The 21,968-nt window shown below is 49.1% G+C and overlaps 3 protein-coding genes across 3 annotated transcripts in view; 2 read left to right on the forward strand and 1 right to left on the reverse strand.

Moving 5' to 3' along the window:
• Window positions 1–3,593, forward strand: part of LOC101762799 (aldehyde dehydrogenase family 3 member H1-like) — a 4,351-nt gene extending 758 nt beyond the window's left edge. The window contains 9 exon segments of the mRNA XM_012848110.3: window positions 493–561; window positions 649–745; window positions 1,308–1,514; window positions 1,776–1,891; window positions 1,976–2,080; window positions 2,177–2,349; window positions 2,440–2,530; window positions 2,848–2,997; window positions 3,083–3,593. Coding sequence (XP_012703564.2) covers window positions 493–561; window positions 649–745; window positions 1,308–1,514; window positions 1,776–1,891; window positions 1,976–2,080; window positions 2,177–2,349; window positions 2,440–2,530; window positions 2,848–2,997; window positions 3,083–3,328 — 1,254 coding nt within the window. The 3' untranslated portion in view covers window positions 3,329–3,593.
• Window positions 3,594–9,050: 5,457 nt separating this feature from the next.
• Window positions 9,051–11,225, forward strand: LOC101763207 (probable methyltransferase PMT26). The gene is made up of 2 exons (XM_022829450.1): window positions 9,051–10,897; window positions 10,978–11,225. The coding sequence occupies exons 1-2, from the start codon at window positions 9,183–9,185 to the stop codon at window positions 11,189–11,191; spliced, it is 1,929 nt and encodes a 642-aa protein (XP_022685185.1). The 5' UTR covers window positions 9,051–9,182; the 3' UTR covers window positions 11,192–11,225.
• A 5,506-nt stretch (window positions 11,226–16,731) lies between these two features.
• Window positions 16,732–17,925, reverse strand: LOC101762809 (senescence-specific cysteine protease SAG39). Its single transcript, XM_004980184.3, has 2 exons — window positions 17,378–17,925; window positions 16,732–17,297 (listed from the first exon to the last, which is right to left on the reverse strand). Exons 1-2 carry the CDS (start codon window positions 17,859–17,861, stop codon window positions 16,732–16,734), a joined length of 1,050 nt encoding a protein of 349 aa, XP_004980241.1. The 5' UTR covers window positions 17,862–17,925.
• Between the last annotated feature and the right edge of the window lie 4,043 nt (window positions 17,926–21,968).

The raw sequence follows: 21,968 nt of genomic DNA on the forward strand, positions 1-21,968 counted from the left end.
CAAAATAATTTTGCATTACAGATACCTTGTTTATATTACCAACAAATGTATTTTGCAAATTACTCAAGGTCTATTTGATTGGCTACTTCTTGAGCAATAAGGAGCCATCTCCTCTAGATACTGTTGGAGGGTGGGGCGGGTTGTTGCGTGCGAATTGCATCTTGGTGGTCGTCGGTCGAGCACATACATCACCCACTGTGGCGTCGCTTCCACGAATTTCCTGGGTTCATTAGCTTCTTGGGTATCACGCGATCGGTCCAATCCTGCATCGCTTGCAGTCTTTGTTAACAGACACGAAAAAAATCTTTTTTTTTCTTTACTGACAAACCATGTTCTTAAATTTGTACTGGTTGGTTACCTAGTATACTTTGCTAGTAGCCCAAAAAAAGAAAAGAGGTTTACGCCGAGCGATTGTTGTCGAGAGTCACATCAAGATTAATTTCATTCTGAACTGGTACGGATTAACTGCTAACCTATGTTTCCATGGCTCAGATATCGCTCGCGAAATCCTCGTGCAAGTTTGCGCTCAACGGGATCAAGAGTTGGATGAAGCCGGAAAAGGTACGTATTTTATTCATTCTCTGCAACTCCACCTTCCAGAGATATGCTGCCTGTCACTGTTTCGCTGATCCGGGAATCCATGCCCAGGTACCTGCGGCCATAACTACATTCCCGTCCTCTGCGCAAATCGTCCCGGAGCCCCTCGGTGTGGTGCTCATCATCTCCGCATGGAACTACCCTTTCCGTGAGTTTTACTGCAACTATGGTTTCGAGCAATCGCATTCTTACCAAAAGATATTTGCATTAATGGAACTTCCTGCAAAAAAGGTTTTTGGGATATGGTAGTTGTTAATCATTTTTTGTCACATCATGGGGTTGACAAATCGTATCCCATGAATTTCATATGCTCGAGGATTGGTTATGATATTGTGGAGATATTGGTATCTTTCCTTATCCACGAAGCAAGGTTCGCGCGCTGGTTTTTCCTTGCACGCACGTTTCAAGTCTTAATTGGCTTTTAGTCAACATCTCCACATTCATTCAGAGCTCATGTTTCAACGGAATGCCTCTAGAATCAAAAGGATATTGGACTGCTGTGCAGCAAGCCAACATACGATGACTTTCCCACTTAGTCTTGTTTGCTTGGATGCATCTCACCTATTAAAGTTACACTGAGTCAACAGTAGCGAAGTTTTTTATAATTTCATTCCTATATGGGTTATGAAGAAATTGTATTGCTGGAGACTCTGTTTCGTGACTGTTCAAAATTAAAGAAAGATCACTGATCACTGACTACTTCATTTTAGTGCTCTCTATTGACCCGGTCATTGGAGCAATCGCTGCTGGAAATGCTGTTGTCCTGAAGCCATCAGAAATAGCGCCAGCAACATCGGCTATGTTTGCAAAGCTGCTGCCTGAGTATGTTGATAGCACATGTATTAAAGTTGTGGAGGGAGGTGTTACGGAAACGACCGCACTCTTGGAACAAAGATGGGATAAGATCTTCTACACAGGTCAGGTTCTCAATACCTGTAAACTTAGTAACTGACAGATTCGTCTAATTTCTTTCAGATTGTGTGATGGAATAAAAATTACCCAACCTCTGTACCTAATGGTGCACGAGCAGTTCATTAGTAAAATAGTAGTACATGGATTAGCTGTCACTCTGACATGCAAATAGAGATTCTTCTAATATTTTCAAGTCCAAAAGTCCTTGGTACTGAATTGAATGTTGTTCTTTAGACTAACATGTATACGGTTTGACGAAATTACAGGTAGCGGAACTGTAGGACGCATAGTGTTGGCAGCAGCCGCAAAGCATCTAACCCCAGTGGCTCTGGAGCTTGGTGGAAAATGCCCTGTTATTGTTGATTCTGATGTTGATCTTCACGTAATGCATCTCTTTGTAACCATCGTGTTCTTAGATAAAGTTATCATTGTTTTAGTTTTTACAAAATAGTTATTTTCCTTGTAGGTTGCTGTTAAGAGGATTGCTGTTGGCAAATGGGGATGTAACAGTGGCCAAGCATGCATCGCTCCAGATTACATCATAACAACGAAATCATTTGCACCAGAACTGGTATAGATCACCATGAGCATTGCAACCAATGAATTTATGGCAACAAAGCCAGAAATTAAACTTCCAATTGATGACCCATGAATAATTCTTTGGCAGGTTGACTCTTTGAAAAGAGTTCTGGAAAGGTTCTATGGGAAGGATCCTCTGGAATCAGGGGACTTGTCTCGTATTGTGAATTCTAAACATTTTCAGAGATTGACAGAATTGGTAGAAGAAAAGAAAGTAGCTGACAAGATTGTGTATGGCGGCCAGACTGACGAGAAGAAATTGTAAGGATTTTTTACTTTCACTTCTGCAGGTACGGTTAGGCTAGTGAAAGCTTTTCTAATTACCATTGACAATTGTTTCTTGTGTAACAGAAAAATTGCTCCCACAATATTGTTGGATGTTCCCCAGGATACAGCACTCATGACAGGGGAAATATTTGGCCCCTACCTTCCTATTGTGACGGTCAGTAATATTTCTCTGCCTTCATATAGCAGCTGTAAATCTGTAGTAATCTCCCGCTCGGGCACACCTGCTCCTCTTTTGGCAGATAACGTTGCCATCACCTGACTCATAGATCTAGGTGCTTAGAAGTTAGATCTAAAAAGGACAGCAGAATGTCTCCTAGGTATATCAAATTTGCAAATGAAAGCTATCTTAACTGAAAAAGTTGGTTTGAGGGGCAAAAGTTCGTGGCACATATTTCTACAACGTTTTTCATGTCATAGTCGTGCCCACTGGTCCAAATTGTGGTCTCATTCCGTCTGGAATTGTCTTTTCAGGTCGAAAAGATCGAAGAAAGCATCGACTATGTCAACTCCAAGACAAAGCCACTTGCGGCCTACCTCTTCACCAAGAACAAGAAGCTGCAGCAGGACTTCGTGGAGAACGTCCCTGCAGGAGGAATGCTCGTGAACGACGTCGCGCTGCATGTAACTAAGCCCTGCTTCACCAAAACTCTGAAAAATATAGTAGTCTTTGCCTTATCTAACCTGCTCCCGTCCCCCAACCCCGCAGCTCACGAACCCGTACCTCCCCTTCGGCGGCGTCGGCGACAGCGGGACGGGCTGCTACCACGGCAAGTTCAGCTTCGACTGCTTCAGCCACAAGAAGGCGGTCCTGATCCGCAGCTTCGGCGGCGAGGCGGCGGCGAGGTACCCGCCCTACACGCCGGAGAAGCAGAAGATCCTGAGGGGCCTGATCAACGGCAGCTTCATCGCCCTCATCCTGGCGCTCCTGGGGTTCCCCAGGGAGAGGCGCTAGACGATGACCGCCCCTCCCGGTTCAGTACAGGCTCTTGTTCGTGTTCGTCCGGTGCAGAGTATACAACCACCACGCTGTCGAATACACAGTTGTACAATGCTGTATATTGTCGCATTCGGATGTGCGTTATTGAATTGTACCTAAAAGAGCTACATGAATAAGCACGATCTGTCTGTTAATTCAGTGTGCAGAATGGATAGGATGTCTCTGGTATCTGTCTGATTTTTATTGTTCATAGGTGTACTGTTGTTAATTGGTTGATGAAGCTGAAGTGTCTGGATAATTCTGGAATCAATGGACTGGAGGGCACAAAACCAAATGTAAGAGCTCATGTGTTGAGGCCTCCAGGTGGTGGATGGATAGAGATTTGCGTGAGCACAGGGATGATCAGATGACCTGTGTGCCTGACTTACCTGCCGAAATTCAATGACGACTCAGCGTTTTGGCAGACGTATTTTACTGCGCGAAAAAAAAAGAATGATGCATTTTGAGTAACACTCAGCGTTTCTTCAGTGTATCGTTCAAGACGTTTAGTTTCCAGTGCCTCCACGACTATACGACTACAGTTATACAGATGAGCCTGATTCAACAGTTCTCCATGGATTTGAGTAATGTGAGGCATCAGCAATGGGGAAAACCAAAAACACACTGAAGCGACGGGAAGAAACTGCAAAAAGCTAGACACACGTGTAGTGTGTCAAGGTCTTCTGTGATTCCTCCGAAGGTGGCACTGTATATAATCAATCAAAGAATAGAGAAGCATTGCTGTCCGCGCTTGCCACGCGGTGCTCTTGGGGTCACGGGGATCGTTTATCCGCCGGCAAAATTACTGCTCCGTGGACGAGGTGGTACTAAGGCCTGGTTTAGTGGGCAAAATTAGGAGTGCCAAAATTACTGTGCTGGCACTGTAGCACATTGTAGCGTTTCATTTGTATTTGTGAATTATTGTTCAAACATTGACTAATTAGGCTCAAAAGATTCGTCTCGCAAAGTACACCAAAACTGTGCAATTAGTTTTTAATTTCATCTACATTTAGTACTCCATACATGTACCGCAAGTTTGCTGTGATGGGGAATCTTCTTTTTGCATAGTGATAAAGTTGAGAGTTTGGGTGAACAGAGTTCGAATGCCCGCCGCGTTGTGCGCCCGTGGTACATATATACTTGGGCCCGGGCGTGGTGTGCGATGCAAATCCTGGCCCAATGAACGGACCGGACTGGATGATGGACGGGATTTCGGGGTTCACGTCCATGGGCTACAAGATGGGCCTGCCTGTTCCATCAATCAGCCCAGTCAGTCAGCTTCAAAGGAGGGAGAACGTATTTTATCCGAACATAATCGGATTCAAGCATGAGTTAATCTGATCATTTCCCGTAAGAAAAACACGTTTTATCCTTCATGTATGAATGCATGGCTCATTCAGTTACACGCATCTTAGGGAATTATAGGTTGCATAGACCGGGATTTTTTTCTCTTTTTAAGAAAATAGACCGGGATATTTGTATGTCATCATTAGAAGAAAAAGATCTTGTAATCTGAAACCATCCATTGACTTTTGCCCACCCCTTTTTTCTTTAGAAACGAAGTGAAGGTAAGTCTAGATGGCCTGTCGAAACAGTTAGGCTAACGAGTGAAGGTGGCACTGTATATAAACAATTTGCCGCGCGCCCCCTGCCGCGTACACTTGGGCCTAGCGCAATCGAGCTGTTCGGGCCGGCCAGTCTGTTACGTAACATGTGGTTCTCTCTCTCTTTTCTTCTGGAGCAGACACGGTTTTTGGGCTGGCGACTGTGGGCTTCCGGTCCAGTTTCTCTTCTAGTGGGCTGAAATTCAGGTCCATGGCAGGGGAGAGAAACCGACAGATTTTAAACACTGGCGGTTACTCACCATCACGGTGGACCCCGCGTGTCAGTTCACACATGATGGTCGCAGCTCTCGAAATCTCGAATAGCCACGGCCGCCAGCGGGAGCCAGCACAGGAGAGGCTAAATATTCTTGCACAAAATAGAGCATATCATATTTTCCTTGTGACAAGAGCCCAAAAACTTAAATTGAATGTCATTCTAACTGGATCATACATATATTTTCAAAGGGTCATAGCCTCATGTAGCTGCCTATAAATAGGATCACTAATTTATTTTTTAGTTAACAGAAGAAAATTCCAGCTTCAAACGCCTCTCGTGGAGAAGGAACCAGACCATGCTTATAAGTTGAATAAAAAAAATGTCCAACTCAATAAGTTGAGCTCACAAACGGAAGTGTGCTGTTCTCTTTGTATTGTAAATTTCTTGTGGATTCTATGCTTTGCCTGAAGATAAAAAAAATACTCTTTACATAAATTTTATACGAGCTGAAGCAAATGCCTGAAGTTAGGAATAACTTCATTTTACATATGTTGATTGCATCATTATCATGGGCTCATTCAGTGTAGTTGGCGAAAACTCGTCTAAGAGTGTGTTCCATTCTGGGATAAGAAGAGATGGTATGGGATTGTCCCTGTTTTTAGGGATAGGATCATCCCACTTGAGTGTTTGGTTCATGTAATGGATGGTTCGATATTTTGTTTGATAGGAGGACTGGGAGAGGGCCGGAATGGACACCGTCTTCATCCAGTTGGCCGCAAAGCAGGCATGCCAATCGTAGAGCCCTAATGTTAGCTGCTCAATTGCTGTTTTCATCCTCCTCATGCTCCGGAGGCGCAGGGTTGTTAGCATTGTTGAGCGTCGAGGCTGGTGAGAGGAGGAGTCGAACATGGCTAAGAGCCCAACGATAGTGAGAGCTTCAGGATCCAGGTGCCGTGAGGTTCAAGATCGGAGGCGGCATGTTGGTGACAAGCTCCAATCACTGAGGTGGCATGAGCCTGTGAGATCTTATACGCGTGAGGGACAAAGACCATTGTATTCCACTCATCCCTCCAACCAAACCAAACACAATAAGAAATGGAATAGTCTCACCCCATCTACCATGATAATATGATAAAGTAAGGATTTTATTACACAAGAATATTATCCCTCCAACCAAACAACACAAAAAATGGAATCGTCTCACCCATCCACCCCTCATAATATGACGAAGTAAGAATTTTATTACATAGAAATACTATCCTTCCAACCAAACATCATGAAAAAAATAGAACGGTCTCATTCCATCTCAAGAACCTAACACACTCTGACCAGGAGAAGGATTCCCTCCTGTCACAAATGCTATACACTTTGATCAAAATCCGGATGATCTTTTGAAATATCTGACCTGCGTCTGTACAAACTTAAAAAGCTTTGGAAAGTTAATTTGGCCCACCAAAAAAATTAGTCTTATCTGCAACTCGTATATATTATCGACATGCATGATGCATGACAGCATGAGTGGCCGGCGCACACGTTGCGTACAGATGATAAATGGAAATGGAAAACAGCTAGCCAGAGAAAGTGTAACAAAAAAAAAAAGATGCCGCGGTTGGTACGTTGTCGCCTATCAGCTGGAGAAACTACAGCTGAACTGACGATCTGGGATTAACGTTTCCTGCTGAATTAGCCTCCAAACCGCGCGCGCACGTTAGCGTGGACCTGGGCCAGCCCAGTAGTTAACTGGGCGTTCCTCCTGGGCGTAGGGCTAGGCCCAGCGGAAATGCGGAATTGAGCGGACTCTGGAGCTCGCTCGACAGGGAGGGGAAAAGCAACGGGTTGGTCGTCGTCTTCTCCCGGTGTCATGCATGGAGTGTCTCTGTCTGCATGGCGCACCAAAGCCGGAGGAGTGGCCTGCATGGCGGCGCTGTACGAGAGTTCAGCAATGTGGCAGTGGCCGCGAAGCAGCAAACATGCACAATCATCCGGCGTGTTTTTGCTAATATACTGGTCTCCTTTTGTTATCTGTTTTATTTTATTTTATTGGAATTGGATGTTTGAGATCCTTTCTTCAAATGGGAAGGTGAGGGAGGAAATTTTCCTCCTTCGAAACGAGGTGGCAGTGGAATTATTTTTATGGGAAGGTGGGAGCGAAAAGGGATCGAGTTTTCCCACTTGTTCGGTTTGAATGGTATTGAGAGGATAAAAGTCAAAATCCCCTCAATTCCTTTAGAAAGGGAATTAACCGAACAAGCCTACAAAACGGGAAGGTGAAGAAAAATCGTTTTTTTACGGGGAGAAGGGAGCGGAACAGGTATGGATACGTTCTTCCGGACATGATCATGGGAACAAAAGAGAAAAACATGACAAGCACGCTGGAGGCGAGAAGATGGGGGTGACGGTGACGAAGCTGAATCGTGACGGTGCGTCCTTTTCGTCTTGGTGGCTCCCTTGCTCTAGAAGATTATACACTCGGAATTCGGATGATCTTTTGAAACTCTGTTCCACTGTTTGCAGACCTTTCAAAACTTTGGTGCACCATTTCCAATGTACGAGACACTTTTGCGTAAAAATTATCGGAATGGAAAATAGATAGAAAAGGTAAAGAAGCCAAAAAAAAAGGCAAGGCTAAAGCACACGTGTAGTGTGCCAATCTGCTAAAGCACACGTGTAGTGTGCCAATCTTCAATCTCCTCGACAACCTAAATGGATGATTGCTGACCGCACGTACCACGCGGTGCTCCAGTACCTACGGTGTCGGTTATTAGCTAGAGAAACTACATCTCAACCGCCGATGTGGGATTATCGTTCACGCTGAATTAGCATCGAAATCGTCTAACGTCCGGCGTCTACCTGGGCCGGCCTAGTAGTTACTGCGCTGGGCCCAGTGCAAGCTAGGAGGGGCTTGGGGAGGCTTTGGGCGACGGAAGCAACAGCGAGCGCAACGGGTTGGTCATCTTCTTCTCCGGTGGTGTGTGTCGTCTCTGCATGGCGCACCAAAGCCGGGGAGTGTTGACCCCGCCTGTCTCTCACTCCCCTCCCCGCTTTACGCTCTCTTCCCTCCGTCCAAACTTGCCACCCCCGCTGCGCCCTTAAGAAACGCCCATGCACACTCCCCTCCCCTCCCTTCTGAAGAATTCTCCAGAATCATGGAAGAACAGAGACCATCAGCGCGTGCTTGAATGGATGGATGCTTGTTATTGCTGGGAGAGATCGATCGAAATCAAGGACGTGAATTGCTGAGAGAGGTAACAGTCGAGTCGATGCCCGTGAATTGCTAGAAGCGATCCTGGATTTTTCAATTTGGTTCTCGAATTGATAAATTTCACTGCAGAAGGGAACATTTGATTTTGCATGAGGTGATCGGGAGAGATCAGGAATGGCCCTGTTCGACCGGAACCAGCGGCAGCGGTCGTCGTTCTGCTCGACGGCGACCTTCTTCGTCGCGTTCGTGGCGCTATGCCTCCTCGGCCTGTGGATGGTGTCCTCGCCGGAGACGGTCCCGGGGGCCATCTCGCTGTCCTCGGCCGAGAAGGCCGCCGTCAAGGCCGACGCCAAGGAGGAGGACAGCTCCATCGACGCCACCAACACCGTCAAGCAGGACAGCGCCAACGTCGTCGCCGAGACGACCGCGGCCGCCGAAGCCTCCCAGGAGGATCCCGCGAAGCCCGCTGCTGAGGACGCCAAGGGCGACGGCGACAAGGCGGCGGCGTCCAAAGACCAGACGTTCGACGACGAGAACGGCAGGACGGAGGGCGGGGAGCTCGTGAAGCCGGGGAACGGAGGCGAGACGGACGCCGCCGCGGCGCAGGGGAAGGGCGCCGCCGAGGAGGCATCGGCGGAGACCGACGGTAAGGACGCGGGCGGCATGGACCAGGCGTCCACCGACGCCAAGGACCAGAGCGCCGAGCAGGCGTCGACGGACACCAAGGAGAGCGCCGAGCAGGCGGCGGCCGCCGTGGCCGGCCGCGGCACGCCCAAGAACCTGACGTTCGACGACGAGAACGGGAAGATGGACGGCGTCGACCTGGTGAAGGACGACGGCAACAAGACGCGCATCTCGGAGGAGAGCGCCAAGGTCGAAGGAGCCGCGCTGACGGTGAAGCCACTGGCCAAAGCGGCGGCGGCGACCACCGACACCGACACCACCAGCACGGCGGAGGCCCTGCCGAACGTCCAGGCGGAGCTGTTGACGGAGCGCGCGGCGCAGAACGGGTCGTTCACAACGCAGGCGGCGGAGTCCACCGAGGAGAAGAAGAAGCGCGCCGGCGCCGAGAAGAAGGCCAAGGGGAATAAGAAGAAGAAGGCGCCGGGCGGAGGCGCGGCGACGCCGGCAGGGAAGTGGAAGCTGTGCAACTCGAGCGCCGGCGCCGACTACATTCCGTGCCTGGACAACGAGGCCGCGATCAAGAAGCTCAAGACGGACAAGCACTACGAGCACCGTGAGCGGCATTGCCCCGCCGAGCCGCCGACGTGCCTGGTCCCGGCGCCGCCGGCGTACCGCGACCCAATCCGGTGGCCGCACAGCCGCGACAAGATCTGGTACCACAACGTGCCGCACACGGCGCTGGCCGAGTACAAGGGGCACCAGAACTGGGTGAAGGTCTCCGGCGAGCACCTAACGTTCCCCGGCGGCGGCACGCAGTTCAAGCACGGCGCGCTCCGGTACATCGACCTGATCCAGGCCGCGGCGGCGCCGGAGGGGGCGGTGGCGTGGGGCCGGCGCAGCCGCGTGGTGCTGGACGTCGGCTGCGGCGTGGCAAGCTTCGGCGGGTACCTGTTCGACCGCGACGTGCTGACCATGTCGCTGGCGCCCAAGGACGAGCACGAGGCGCAGGTGCAGTTCGCGCTGGAGCGCGGGATCCCGGCGATCTCCGCCGTGATGGGCACCCGGCGGCTTCCGTTCCCCGGCGGCGTCTTCGACGTCGTGCACTGCGCACGGTGCCGCGTGCCGTGGCACATCGACGGCGGCATGCTCCTCCTCGAGCTCAACCGCCTGCTCCGCCCCGGCGGCGTCTTCGTCTGGTCCGCCACGCCGGTCTACCAGAAGCTACCCGACGACGTCGAGATCTGGGACGAGATGGCGAAGCTGACCAAGGCCATGTGCTGGGAGATGGTGGCGAAGACGAAGCACACCGTCGTCGACGACCAGGTCGGCGTCGCCATCTTCCGGAAGCCGGAGAGAAACGGCTGCTACGAGAAGAGGCCGGAGAAGGCGCCGCCGCTGTGCGAGCCCTCCGACGACCCCAACGCGGCGTGGAACATCAAGCTGCGGGCGTGCATGCACCGCGTGCCGGAGGACCCGTCGGAGCGGGGAGCACGGTGGCCGGAGCCGTGGCCGGAGAGGCTGGGGAAGGCGCCGTACTGGCTGGACGGCAGCCAGACGGGCGTGTACGGGAAGCCGGCGCCGGAGGACTTCGCGGCGGACCTGGAGCACTGGAGGAAGGTGGTGCGGAGCTCGTACCTCGCCGGCATGGGCATCGACTGGAAGACGATCCGGAACGTGATGGACATGAGGGCCGTCTACGGCGGGCTCGCCGCCGCGCTACGGGAGATGGAGGTGTGGGTGATGAACGTGGTGACCATCGACTCGCCGGACACGCTGCCGGTAATCTACGAGCGCGGGCTGTTCGGGATCTACCACGACTGGTGCGAGTCCTTCAGCACCTACCCGAGGTCCTACGACCTCCTCCATGCCGACCACCTCTTCTCCAAGCTCAAGCCCAGGTACTCCTACCTCCGATCCAATCTTTTCAAGGACATGCTGGGCACGACAACTCTTTTAATTGTCTGGTTCGCATTTGCAGGTGCAAGGTGTTGCCGGTGGTCGTGGAGGTGGACAGGATCCTGAGGCCGAATGGCAAGTTCATCGTGCGGGACGACAAGGAGACGGTGGACGAGATCCAGAGCGCGGTGAGGTCGTTGCAGTGGGAGGTCAGGATGACAGTGTCCAAGAACAAGGAGGCGATGCTGTGTGCGAGGAAGACGACGTGGCGGCCCACGGAGGTCGAGAGCAGATGATCGACCTATGTAGCTGTAGCAGTCGTACTGTCAGAGATTGTAGAGGGTGATCTACGTCCTACACACTTGGTGCTGCAGCATTTGCGTTAACTAAGTGAGCTAGATGCTGGGGATTATTGTAGGTTTTTTATTATTGTTTTTGGGTGCTTTTTATGGACGTTTTAGGGTTACAGAACTCACCTTTAGTCCCGGTTGGTAGAGAGCAAATCTCCCAAAAAATCCATCCGGGATAAACCAATCGAGACAAAAGGGGAGTCTTTAGTCCCAGGTCTTTCAACCGGGAGTAAAGACACCCTTTAGTCCCGGTTGGTTAAAGGGCCTGCCACGCCAAGCGCGGGACAGGGCCCTTTACTCCTGGTTGGGTTTTCCAACCGGGACCAAAGTCCTCCATGAAATTTCAGACGCGCGCCATGCAGGCGCCTGTAATTTTATGCATCACGTACGTACCCGGCCCTTTTGTTAACCTTTAGTAGTTGAGACTTATTTTATAATGAAATCAAACTAGTATTTAAATGAATAAAACTAATAGTTATACAATTACTATATATACAATTCTTAGTATATATACAATTCTTAGCATACTATATAAATCTTAGCGTATTATATATACAAATCAAACTATATATCTACAATCTTCCCATCAAAGTGTTGCTCGGAGCGTCTAAAGTTCGTCCATCGTAATAAAATTCTCCTTGTGGTTTTACCACCTCGTCCATCAAGAATCCAATGAGACCTTCACATATTGCCGCTATTCTTTCCTTCTTCAAGAGTCCATGTTGAATATTTAACATCTATAGTTTGGAAATATGTGAATGTTACATGAACAATTAAATATAAGGAGCTAGAAAATAATTAACTATTAATAATTTTATTTTACGTACTTTAAAGTTGTGCGGCGTCATCTTTAGTGCCTTGGGTTCCACAAAACTGTGCATGTGCTCACAGATGTAGTAGCCACATAGATTATTCCCGGGTTCCTGTCTTAAGCACTTTAGTAGGAAAAAAATAAGTTATGAAATACTATTCGTGTTATAGAATGTACAAAATGTGCAGACTTCATACATACCGAGAAGTCTATGTTCCATGTAAGTTTTTCTTTGAATGGACCTTTGCGTGTCCTGATGAATTGTCTCCATGCGTTGCGGATTAAAATAATGAATGATATAGTATTAGGTGAAAATTTAGGAAACAAACTTTTGCATAGAGATAAAGGTCCAGAATTATTACAAGCCTAGTATGTCTTGCATGTCTCGGAACTCCACCGGATCTTTCCTCAATGAATCAAAGACAATGACGTGGCTTCTTTCAGACTCAATTATAATGAGGATCCAGTGAAACTGCTTACATAAATGTTCATATATATTAGAGCTAACTAACATTAATCAGGTAAGGAAATAGAAAATGAAAGTAGATGTTATACACACACTTACTTGAAGTTGTATGGAAGTAGTATGAAATTCTTGAATTTTTGTTTGTCTAGGAAATTGTATACTTCCACCAAGGTTTTGTTTAGCATGACCTGTATCTATTTTTGGTTAACTATGGATGGATCCATGAAGCCAATATGGAGGTACGCTTCTCGTTAGCATGTTTGAATTAGCATCCTACATAAAATGGAAGACGAAGTTAGTACGGTGACGCATGCAAAAAAATAATGATATGAGCCAAAATTTACATGTAGATAAACGGACACTTAAAAAACCCATGCGCTGATCAGAGAGACGTCCAGGGCATCATGATGGTACATTTCGTATATATCCTTGAATTCTAGCCATAGGACTTTCTTGCCTTTGCCGTAAAAATCTATCGGTTTTACCTTAAGGCTGAACATCTCCCTCGAGTCAGCGGACACCTTCATGTACCATTGATGGAATTCGTACATCTTTATTGATAGCTTCCGTACCAACTCAGGCCTTGCCAGAGACTTGCCTAGCTCAAAGGTCCATCTCGGTTCAACTGGTGGTGCAGCTGGTAGCTCAACTTGCCCTAGACATTCATCAACTCCCATACCTGTTTCTTCCATGAATTATAATACTTGTGCTTGTTGATCCAAGGGCATTGCTACTATCTTTTCAACATTTTTTTCTGGTAGATGCCCGAGGTTGGGGACAACACCACTGGAAGATGACTTTCCTTTCCTTTTTTCCCTTCTTATCAGCCTTCACTAATGCCCGTTCGTAGTTCGATAGTAGTGGTATCCTCTTCTTGGCTTCTTCTTCCATCCTGATAAAAAAATTTAAGTTTCTTTGATTTACCGGTGGTGGCTCCATCTCCCTTGCTTTTTTTTTTCTTCGGCCTGTTTCTTGAACCACTCCCTAGCCTCTGCTTGGATTTTGGCCCACTGTTCCGCATGAGTCATTGCTTCCCAGCGTTCCTCATGAGTCACTTCAGCTCCTTTCTTTTCTTCTTTCATAGTCTTGGCTTGGGAGGTGGTGGTCGTGACTTCTTAAGTGGTGCTGCAGGTTCCTTCCTTGGGGCTGCTCTTAGTCCCGATGACGGTGATCAGGGAGGGGTGTTAATATTGTCGTTGTCGCTCCCACCACCAGGATGTGGTGGAGATGGAGACCTTGATTGAGCAGGAAGCTACGGTCCTGGAGCAGGTTGTGCTGGAGATGACGGTCTTGAGTTTTGAGGAGATGGTCGCTGCTGGGGATCTGCGGGGAGCGATCTTGAGCACTAAGGAGGTGCTTCTATGCCGGGGATGATGATGTAACGTTTGCGCCATAGAATGATCCCGTGAAGCGCATCTCCTACCGTCCTTTCCCTGACGCCTCCCAGGAGGTCGAGCTCTAGGTCTTCATATTGGCTATCAACGATATGCTCTAGGCTGACGCTGGCGTAGCCAGGTGGAATCTCCATGCCATGGCTTGTCTGCCCTGCCAGGATTGGTAAGGTACTTCCGTACGCCACCTGTACATATAGCAGAAGTAAACAAGTTATTAAACTCTGATCCCGAGGCGTGGATCAATTGAGAAGTTATTAAATGCAGTTACAACCGAGACTGAAGGGGAGCCTTTAGTCCCAGTTGCAAATACCAACCGGGAGTAAAGCTCTGCTCCATTCCAGCCTACCGTGGTGCGCTCCTTTTTGTCCTGGGATAACTTTAAATTGGGACAAAAGGGGGCGCATGGAAGGTCAGTTCTCTACTAGTGTGTACCTACCTTCGACATGGGACTTGAGAGTACGTACATACATATATAAATATATTTTGCGGAGGATGGTAATTGTTTGCAAATTGGTGTTTTCATGGTCCATACCACTGCACATGATTTCCTCATACATAGTAGAGAATAGGTAGCCGCGACAGTGATGGCCGCCTGGAGGGATCGCCGCTTGCCTTTGTAGACAAAGTAGTCGATGAAAGCACGGTTACCGGAAGCCATCTTGAACAGCACGATGTCGCGATGCGTGGCCATGACGTCCAGGGATGACTCTGGCGAGCTTGGCCCTTCTGGCAATTCAAGGGCGAGGATGGAAGTGCCCGACGGTTCCACGAGCTCTAGAGAGACGGAGATCACCTTGCCCTTGGAGGTGTGGGAGGTTGATGAGGTGGTGCCATTGTCATTCGAATTGTCCCGCCGAGCACCAGCTTGGCCGAGGATCACCCAGCTGGGATGGGAGGCCGGCGAAGCCGTGGACGACAAGGTGGACCATCGTTTACAGCGACAGCGGTGGTGGGCGGGCACATCTGCCTTGGTGGTAGAGGACAGCATGTCGGTGGGATCGGAGGCGGATTTGCCGGCTGATGAGCCCTCGGACGATCGCCTGCGCTGCTTGCGTACGGGCAACGGAGCCTCCGTCTCCGTGGTTGAGATGAGCATGGCGGCGGCAAGGGTTTGTTTTGTGGCATCGGAGAAAATTCAGAGCTTCTTGGGTCTGGCAGAGGACTTAGGTCCTGAACTTTGGGGAGGTTCAATCTGAATTGTATACATACATAGAAATAAAAAGTTTCCAAAAAAAATAAAGAAAGTGCCCGCTCCGGGCCCACGCCCACGCCGCTCGTGCCTCCCGCGTGCCGCTCCACCTGGAAGAGATAAGGGAGGGGAGAGGAGGAGAGAAGATAAGGGAGGGAAGATGAGAAGATATGGTGGTGAGAGAGGGGGTGACTAAAGATCCTGGGGAGGCGTTTAGTCCCGAATGAAAACACAACTGGGACTAGAGGCTCTCCTTTAGTTCCGGTTGGAATTACCAACTAGGACTAAAGGTTTAGTCCCAAATCTTTAGTCCCGGTTGGTGTTTTCAATCAGGATAAAAGCCCCCTCATCCCACTAGTCGTTACAACCGGGACTAAAGGGGGCTCTTTAGTCTCGGTTGATATTACCAACCGAGACTAAAGAGTCCCCTGGCAGTGGCCATTTGTGGTGGATTTTTGACCCAGTCCCGGGTCCAAAGACAATCGGGGTAAAAAAAATATTGGATGGAAGGTTTTTTCTCTACCATTGGGTGGTGGCGGCTCGAGCCGCTGGAGACAGTGGATGACGGCGAGGTGGGGGCGAGCGGAGGAGAGAGGGGTAGCGCGGGGGTTGACGAGGAGATAGGGCAGCGGGAGGCGGCAGCAGGTCAGGCGGTGAGAGTTGCTAGAGCCGAGGAGGACGGCGCGGGGGATGGCCCACAATGGGCCGCGTGCACTAACTGAAGGCGACATTGTCCCGTCACTCAATCATCAGAATTAAAATTAATAGCCTAAGGGGACTATGTTTCTCACATCATACTAGCATGCTTTAGTTACTCTCCAAAGCCGAAACCCCTCAATTATGCGTACATTATATGTCATATACGGAGCAAATAATTCGGTACATACCAAAGGAATAACATGAGAATTATATCGTGGTCTCCAAAGGTTTTTTAATTCATGAAAATGCAAACAATAAAAATGTTCCAAGTGCACATAGATCGACTACTGAATGAAGTTTACGAAAATGCCAAATAAGTTATTTAAAGTTTACCTTACGTTTAAAAACAATTCATGTGCATACATTGTTTCATAGTCTTATCTGTTCATGCCTTGGTGGATATAGATTGCGCTCGTTTTCCGAGTTCACGCCACTGGATACGAGGCTTGGATGGCAACGCCATAGGCGTTGACACCCCTCTCCCAGCCTCAGGTAGCCTCCCTCTCCCAGGTCTTCCCCAACTATTCTTGATTAGCCGTCACTTAATCACTAAAATCACAATTAATAGCCTAATGGATCATATTTCTTACAGCATAAAAGTAGCGCACTCTAGTTGCTCTAAAGCAGAAACCCATTAAATATGCGTACATTATATGTCATGCAGAGCAAATAATTGGGTGCATACCAAATGATTAACATGAGAATTGCATCGTGGTCTCATAAGGCACTTTGATTCAAGAAAATACAAACAATAAAAATGTTACATGTATATATAGACGATTACGTGAAGTTTTTAAAAATAGCACATAAATTATTAAATTTAAAGTTTACCTTACGCTAAGAAACCAATTTATGTGCATGGATTATTACATATTCTTATTTGTGCATGCCTTCATGGATATAGATTGCGCGGGTTGTTTTCCGAGTTTACGCCACTGGATAGGAGGCTTGGATGGCAACGCCACATGCGTTGACACCCCTCTCAAGCCTCAGGTACCCTCCCTCTCCCCAGGTCTCCCCCCAACTGTTCTTGATCAGCCAGTACTGGCTGTCATCCTCAGCTGTGCCGTACCCTACTATCGTCACCGCATGGTTCAAGTCCGTGCCACAGCTGTCCGTGGTCATCACGCCGCCGTCGTAGAACTGGAAGTTGTTCGCGTCGACGCCCACGGACACGGGCTGGTTGGCAACAGCCGCTGCGAGCGCGTCCTCATCGTAGCGGGGCACGTCCTGGTAGCTTCTGATAGTGACTGCCGGTTGGACGGACTGGCACATGTCCTGGATGGCAGTGTACTGGTAGGCGTCCTCGGTGGTGATTCCGCCGTTGCTGATGATGTACTCGAAGGCGTTGTCCATATTGCCGCCGTTGCAACCGTGGTTCCCGTTGGTGGAGCAGTCCAGTACCTGCTGCTCCGACAGCGAAACCAGCTCACCTGTCTTGATGTGGTGGATGCCCTCGATGGCCGCCACCGCGGAGAACGCCCAGCAACAACCTGCAAATTAAATCATTCTTGAGTAATGCAGTGCGATGTTCCACATGTGATCAAAATAGAAATTCATTACGATCGCTCACCGCAATCCTCTTGATTCTTGACACCTGTAACTGCACCTTTCTGCCTCCAGTCAACCTCCGCCTGCTGGGGCTCCGACTGTGTAACGTTCCCGTACTGGAAACCGGGCATCTTCATGCCCGTAGCCGGCGTGGCCTTGTACCCGGTGTACCTCGCCATGAACTCATCATGAGTCATGTCGGCAAACCCATTGATAGCCAGGTGATACTTTTTGCCACCTGCGGCATTGGAACTGTCAACAAAAATGGCATTCGCCATGAAAACCTGGAACCTTCGTGCTTTCTCGGCCGCGTCCTTGTACGTGCGGCCGTGCTCCGTCACCCACCTCTCAAACCTCACCATCATAGCAGCCTCGGCGACAGAGCCGCTGCCGGGAAGATCCCGTGCAGCGACCGTGCAGCAGATGCAGTTTGCAATGGTTAGGACAGCGAGCAGAATAAGTGCCATCGTAACGAGAGGCTTCTTGTTGGCAATGTAGGGCGCCATGGCTGTTGCTGCTGTATGTAGATGATGTGTGTGAGCGAGAATGATGCTAGCAGGGAGCTGGAGACTGGAGAGTGTGTATTGTTGGTCTGAGTCCATGAGCAGGATGGGGGCTTATATAGAAGCCTCGTGCAGTAAAGATAGTAGAGATCCTAACATGCATAAAAAAATAAGGAAAATTGCACTCGAGTAGCATCCTGTTCCGTTCCTTCCATGTGCATCGTGCTGTGTGGAGTTGACCATGTCGAAGCAGTAAGCCGCCATAGGCATATCTAAGCCGCCGAATGCCTAAAATATTTTCGTCAACGATGCAGTGCATCGTAGATTAATGAACTGATCACTAAGCTGCCTTGAATCCTCCCACATTGTGGCGTTCTAGACTAATGAACTGATCAAATTAATTTTCACTCCTTTCCTGGATTCATGTTTCTGTTTTTAGAGAATACAACTTTGATATTTCTTGAATCTCATATGATGACATTATTCTTTTTTCTTTGTCCTTCCAGATATCAACAACCTCCAGTAAGATTCTTTTACATTGTTACTCCCTCCATTCCAATTTACTATTCGTTTTAGCTTTTCTAAGTACATACTTTTGAGATGCACCTAGATATATACTAGTCTAGATATGTAAGCAATAGTTATATAAAATAAAAGAATGATGATGCCAGTTTTATGGTTCAACCGAAAGAGAAGCAATCAACGCCGGGTCTTCCCATCGTTCCACGGAGATAGTGGAGTCCGGACCAGAAATTTTTAATAACTATGAATCTATCTTCCTCCCACCCGCCCTTATCCTCTGGTTTCTCTCCCATGGCTCTCTCATCTTCATGCCCCCTCCGCGGCTCTGTCATCTCTTCCCCCCTCCTTCCCGCCTCTGCCACTGCCACCTGCAGCTACCCCGCTTGGATACCTCTGCCATCAGTCCCCTCCTCCTTTGCTTGCCCCTCACTCATTGGCAGCGCAGCAAATTGAGGAGCAGCAGCGTGGCGAGGAGCGATGGCAACATGCTGCGGTGGCGTTAGCCAGCGCGTGCCAGTAGCATGGGCCTCTCCGGCGCGGGAAGTCTGGATTCGGTGGGAGAGAGAAGCGTGTTCCTGGCCCTCCCCTCCTTCCCCAACAACGAGGCCCTAAATTTTTCCTGTGAGCCACCGTCTCATCCCTCTCCTGGTTTGGGCGACGGCTACGACGGACACAGGCGGTAGGCCATGACGGTGACCGTGGGTGCATGATGCTGTGTTAGTGACGGTGGGTGCGGGCTGCGTGTCGTGACGACAATGGTGATGGCAGGCGCGGTCGACGGCAAGAGGCAAGTAATCATTTTCTTTTTTTTCTAGAAATATGCATCACGGCTGATTTATGGTCCCACGGCGATGGTGACCCCTATCATTAGGGAAGGCCATACCGGCGGTTATGTTGGGTTTAGGGCTGGTGGTGATAGGGGTTTGAAGTAGACATGGTTCCCCTAAATGGATCTTATTTAAGCAGCAACTGCAAGGTGAACTAGCAGACAATTTTGTCGCTCCCCTTGAATATAGCCAACTGGACAATAAGTAAAAGCCGATCAGATCCAAGGATTCACGGTTGGCCCCGACAATGACCAAACCCCATCAATATCCCTAGGAATCACATTTAGCGACACTCAAGACAAGGGCATCTCGGGGGGGAGGGGGGCAGTAGGGTCCAAAATTTCTCTGAAATTTCATCAAATTTTGCAAAATTCATGATTTTTTATGGGGAGCAAAAATTTGATTTAGCTAAAGAACTACGAAAAAAATGAATTAAATTGTCTTTATTTATGCTTCTTAAGCTATTTTGAGGACACGTTGAGGAGTCGCACGGTGGTCGGATTACTTTCCTCTCTCAAAGAGGTCCTATGATTGATTCCTATGCTCGGCACCTTTTTTTTTCCTCACTTACTAGTGGGGCCCACCTTCTTCATGTTATTAAAAGAGTAAAATGCACCGGAGGTCCATCAACTTGTGAGGAGGTGTCATATTGGTCCATCAACTCCGAAAGTGCATTTTTGGATCCATAAACTTTCAAGTCGTTCACCGTAGGTCCATACCATTCCACCTGGATGTTAGAGCTGACATGGCGTGATGAATGGATATTTCCTCTCTCATCTCTGTCCATCTGATGGGGGGCATTTCCTCAAGCAAGTTGTGGGCGAGGTGAGGTTCGACGCATGCACAGTTCGTTCGCCTCGTCGACTTCTTGCCATCCCGCGGCTACGATGGTGGTGTGTTAGCCGATGAGCAGAGGGAGATGAAGCGTTAACTATGTGAGCTCTTAACCGTGAGCCTGGGCTATTCGAATAGTTTTATAACACTGCGCAAAGGTGTACACTTCACGTGCACGTTCGATCAGCCCATACATGAGACCCGTACCCCCGGCGTCCATCTCTGGACAACATCCTCTAGCTCCATCCACGGATAACCCTATGGCCTAAGAAGGGTCCATTCCACGTCCACTCAGGGGCACTACCCCGGGAAAATAGATGCATCATAACGTGGCATACAATGCCACCAGGCCCTACGGACCTCAACCAATGGCCCATGCCGGCCGGATCTGGGACTCTGCGAAGGTCCTGCTCTAGTCTATCCGTTGCCCACTGTGGTCCCTTGGGATGGTTTACTAGAATATATAGTGGGGTGTGAATTAGGGCCTCACATGTTTAGGCACTCGCAAAGGCTATACTTTTTTGGCACATGCGGCTATACTGTTCACTAGAAAGACTTTCCCATGAGCCCGTCCTTATATGACTAGAGTAAGCTTTTTAGGATAGGATCCTCTATCGAGGTTACCCTCTTACTCGTGGGTCCAACCTTAATTGGTTGCTAGACTCACTTGGGTTATTTTTATGCCATTTTAAAAGTACTCTCACTCTTCCTTACAATTTGTGAGTCATGGAGGGCCCAGAATTATTAGGATGAGCTAAGCAAGGGAAGAAAGGAAAATATGCAAAGCTTATAAACAAGTTGTTATCTTGGTTTATTTTATTAATAAAGCTTGGGATCAAAATATGATGATGATTTGTGGGACTTGCCTTCCTCGAAGTCTGGGTCGTTCAAAACTTCTTCTTGATAGTCTAGATCGTAAACATGTTTGCAGTGTCGTCGTTTCTATATTATCGTAGTTATACGTAAGCAATCAAAGCAATACATCAATCATGGGTTAAACGAGTAGAATTGGGATCTAAGAGGCTTTGGTAATTTCCTAGAATTTCCTGGGATTTTTCTAGAACTCTTTGGAATGGTCTCCCTATTTTGGCCACATAAAATAAGGGCTTTTTTATTTTAGGAATGGGATGGGAATTAATTTGGGAGCTATAGATGTGAGATTTTTGCAAACTGAGCATGGATGGTTTTGGGGTTGGTTATAATATTTTTGATGATTTTTGGGGATATGGCGAAGTAAAATTTGGTGTACACTTTTGGGGTGGCTTTAGCATAAAGAGATGGAAAGGTTGTGAGACACGGACAGGCGGGCTCGGGAGTCGGGGCCATGTGGGTGTGCTGTGCTGGACACCGTGGACTAGAAGGTCGTGGACCAAGGTGGGGTGTGGTGGCTGAAAGGTGACCGGCGGTGGAGCTAAGGCTTGCCGGAGCAGTAACAGCGGCGCAGCCCTGAGGGAGCTGGCGTTAGAGGGGATTTGCAGCCGGGTTTTGAGTGCGGGAGTGGGTACAAGGGGAGGGGAGCTAGAGTAGGTGAGGGGGGGGGGGGAGGTGGCAGCGCGGGTAGCATGACGACTGTATTCGGAGGGCGGCGAGGGTTTATGCGGGCAGTGTGACTGCCGGGGTTGGCCGGCGCCGAGCGGTGGCAGTGCGGTTGGGCGGCGGAAGGGGATAGTGAGGTTTGGCTACTCGGGAGCCAAAGCCATGCAAGGGTAGGGTGTCTACAAGGCTCACGATGACCTCCACTTCGACTCAGTCCGATCCTAGGGTATATGACGCGGCGACGGGTGGAGAAGGCGGGCTCGAGCTACTACAAAGCTTGGCGGGGCTGTGCGGAGTGAGGGGGGTGGTGCGAAGGGAAGTAAGGAGCGCTCGGGGCTATTTATAGCCTAGCGGTGCTCATGGAGGGGCTCGGGTGAGGTCTCCCAAGCTT

Source organism: Setaria italica, chromosome VIII, assembly GCF_000263155.2.
Source record: "Setaria italica strain Yugu1 chromosome VIII, Setaria_italica_v2.0, whole genome shotgun sequence".
In the NCBI taxonomy this organism is placed as follows: domain Eukaryota; kingdom Viridiplantae; phylum Streptophyta; class Magnoliopsida; order Poales; family Poaceae; genus Setaria; species Setaria italica.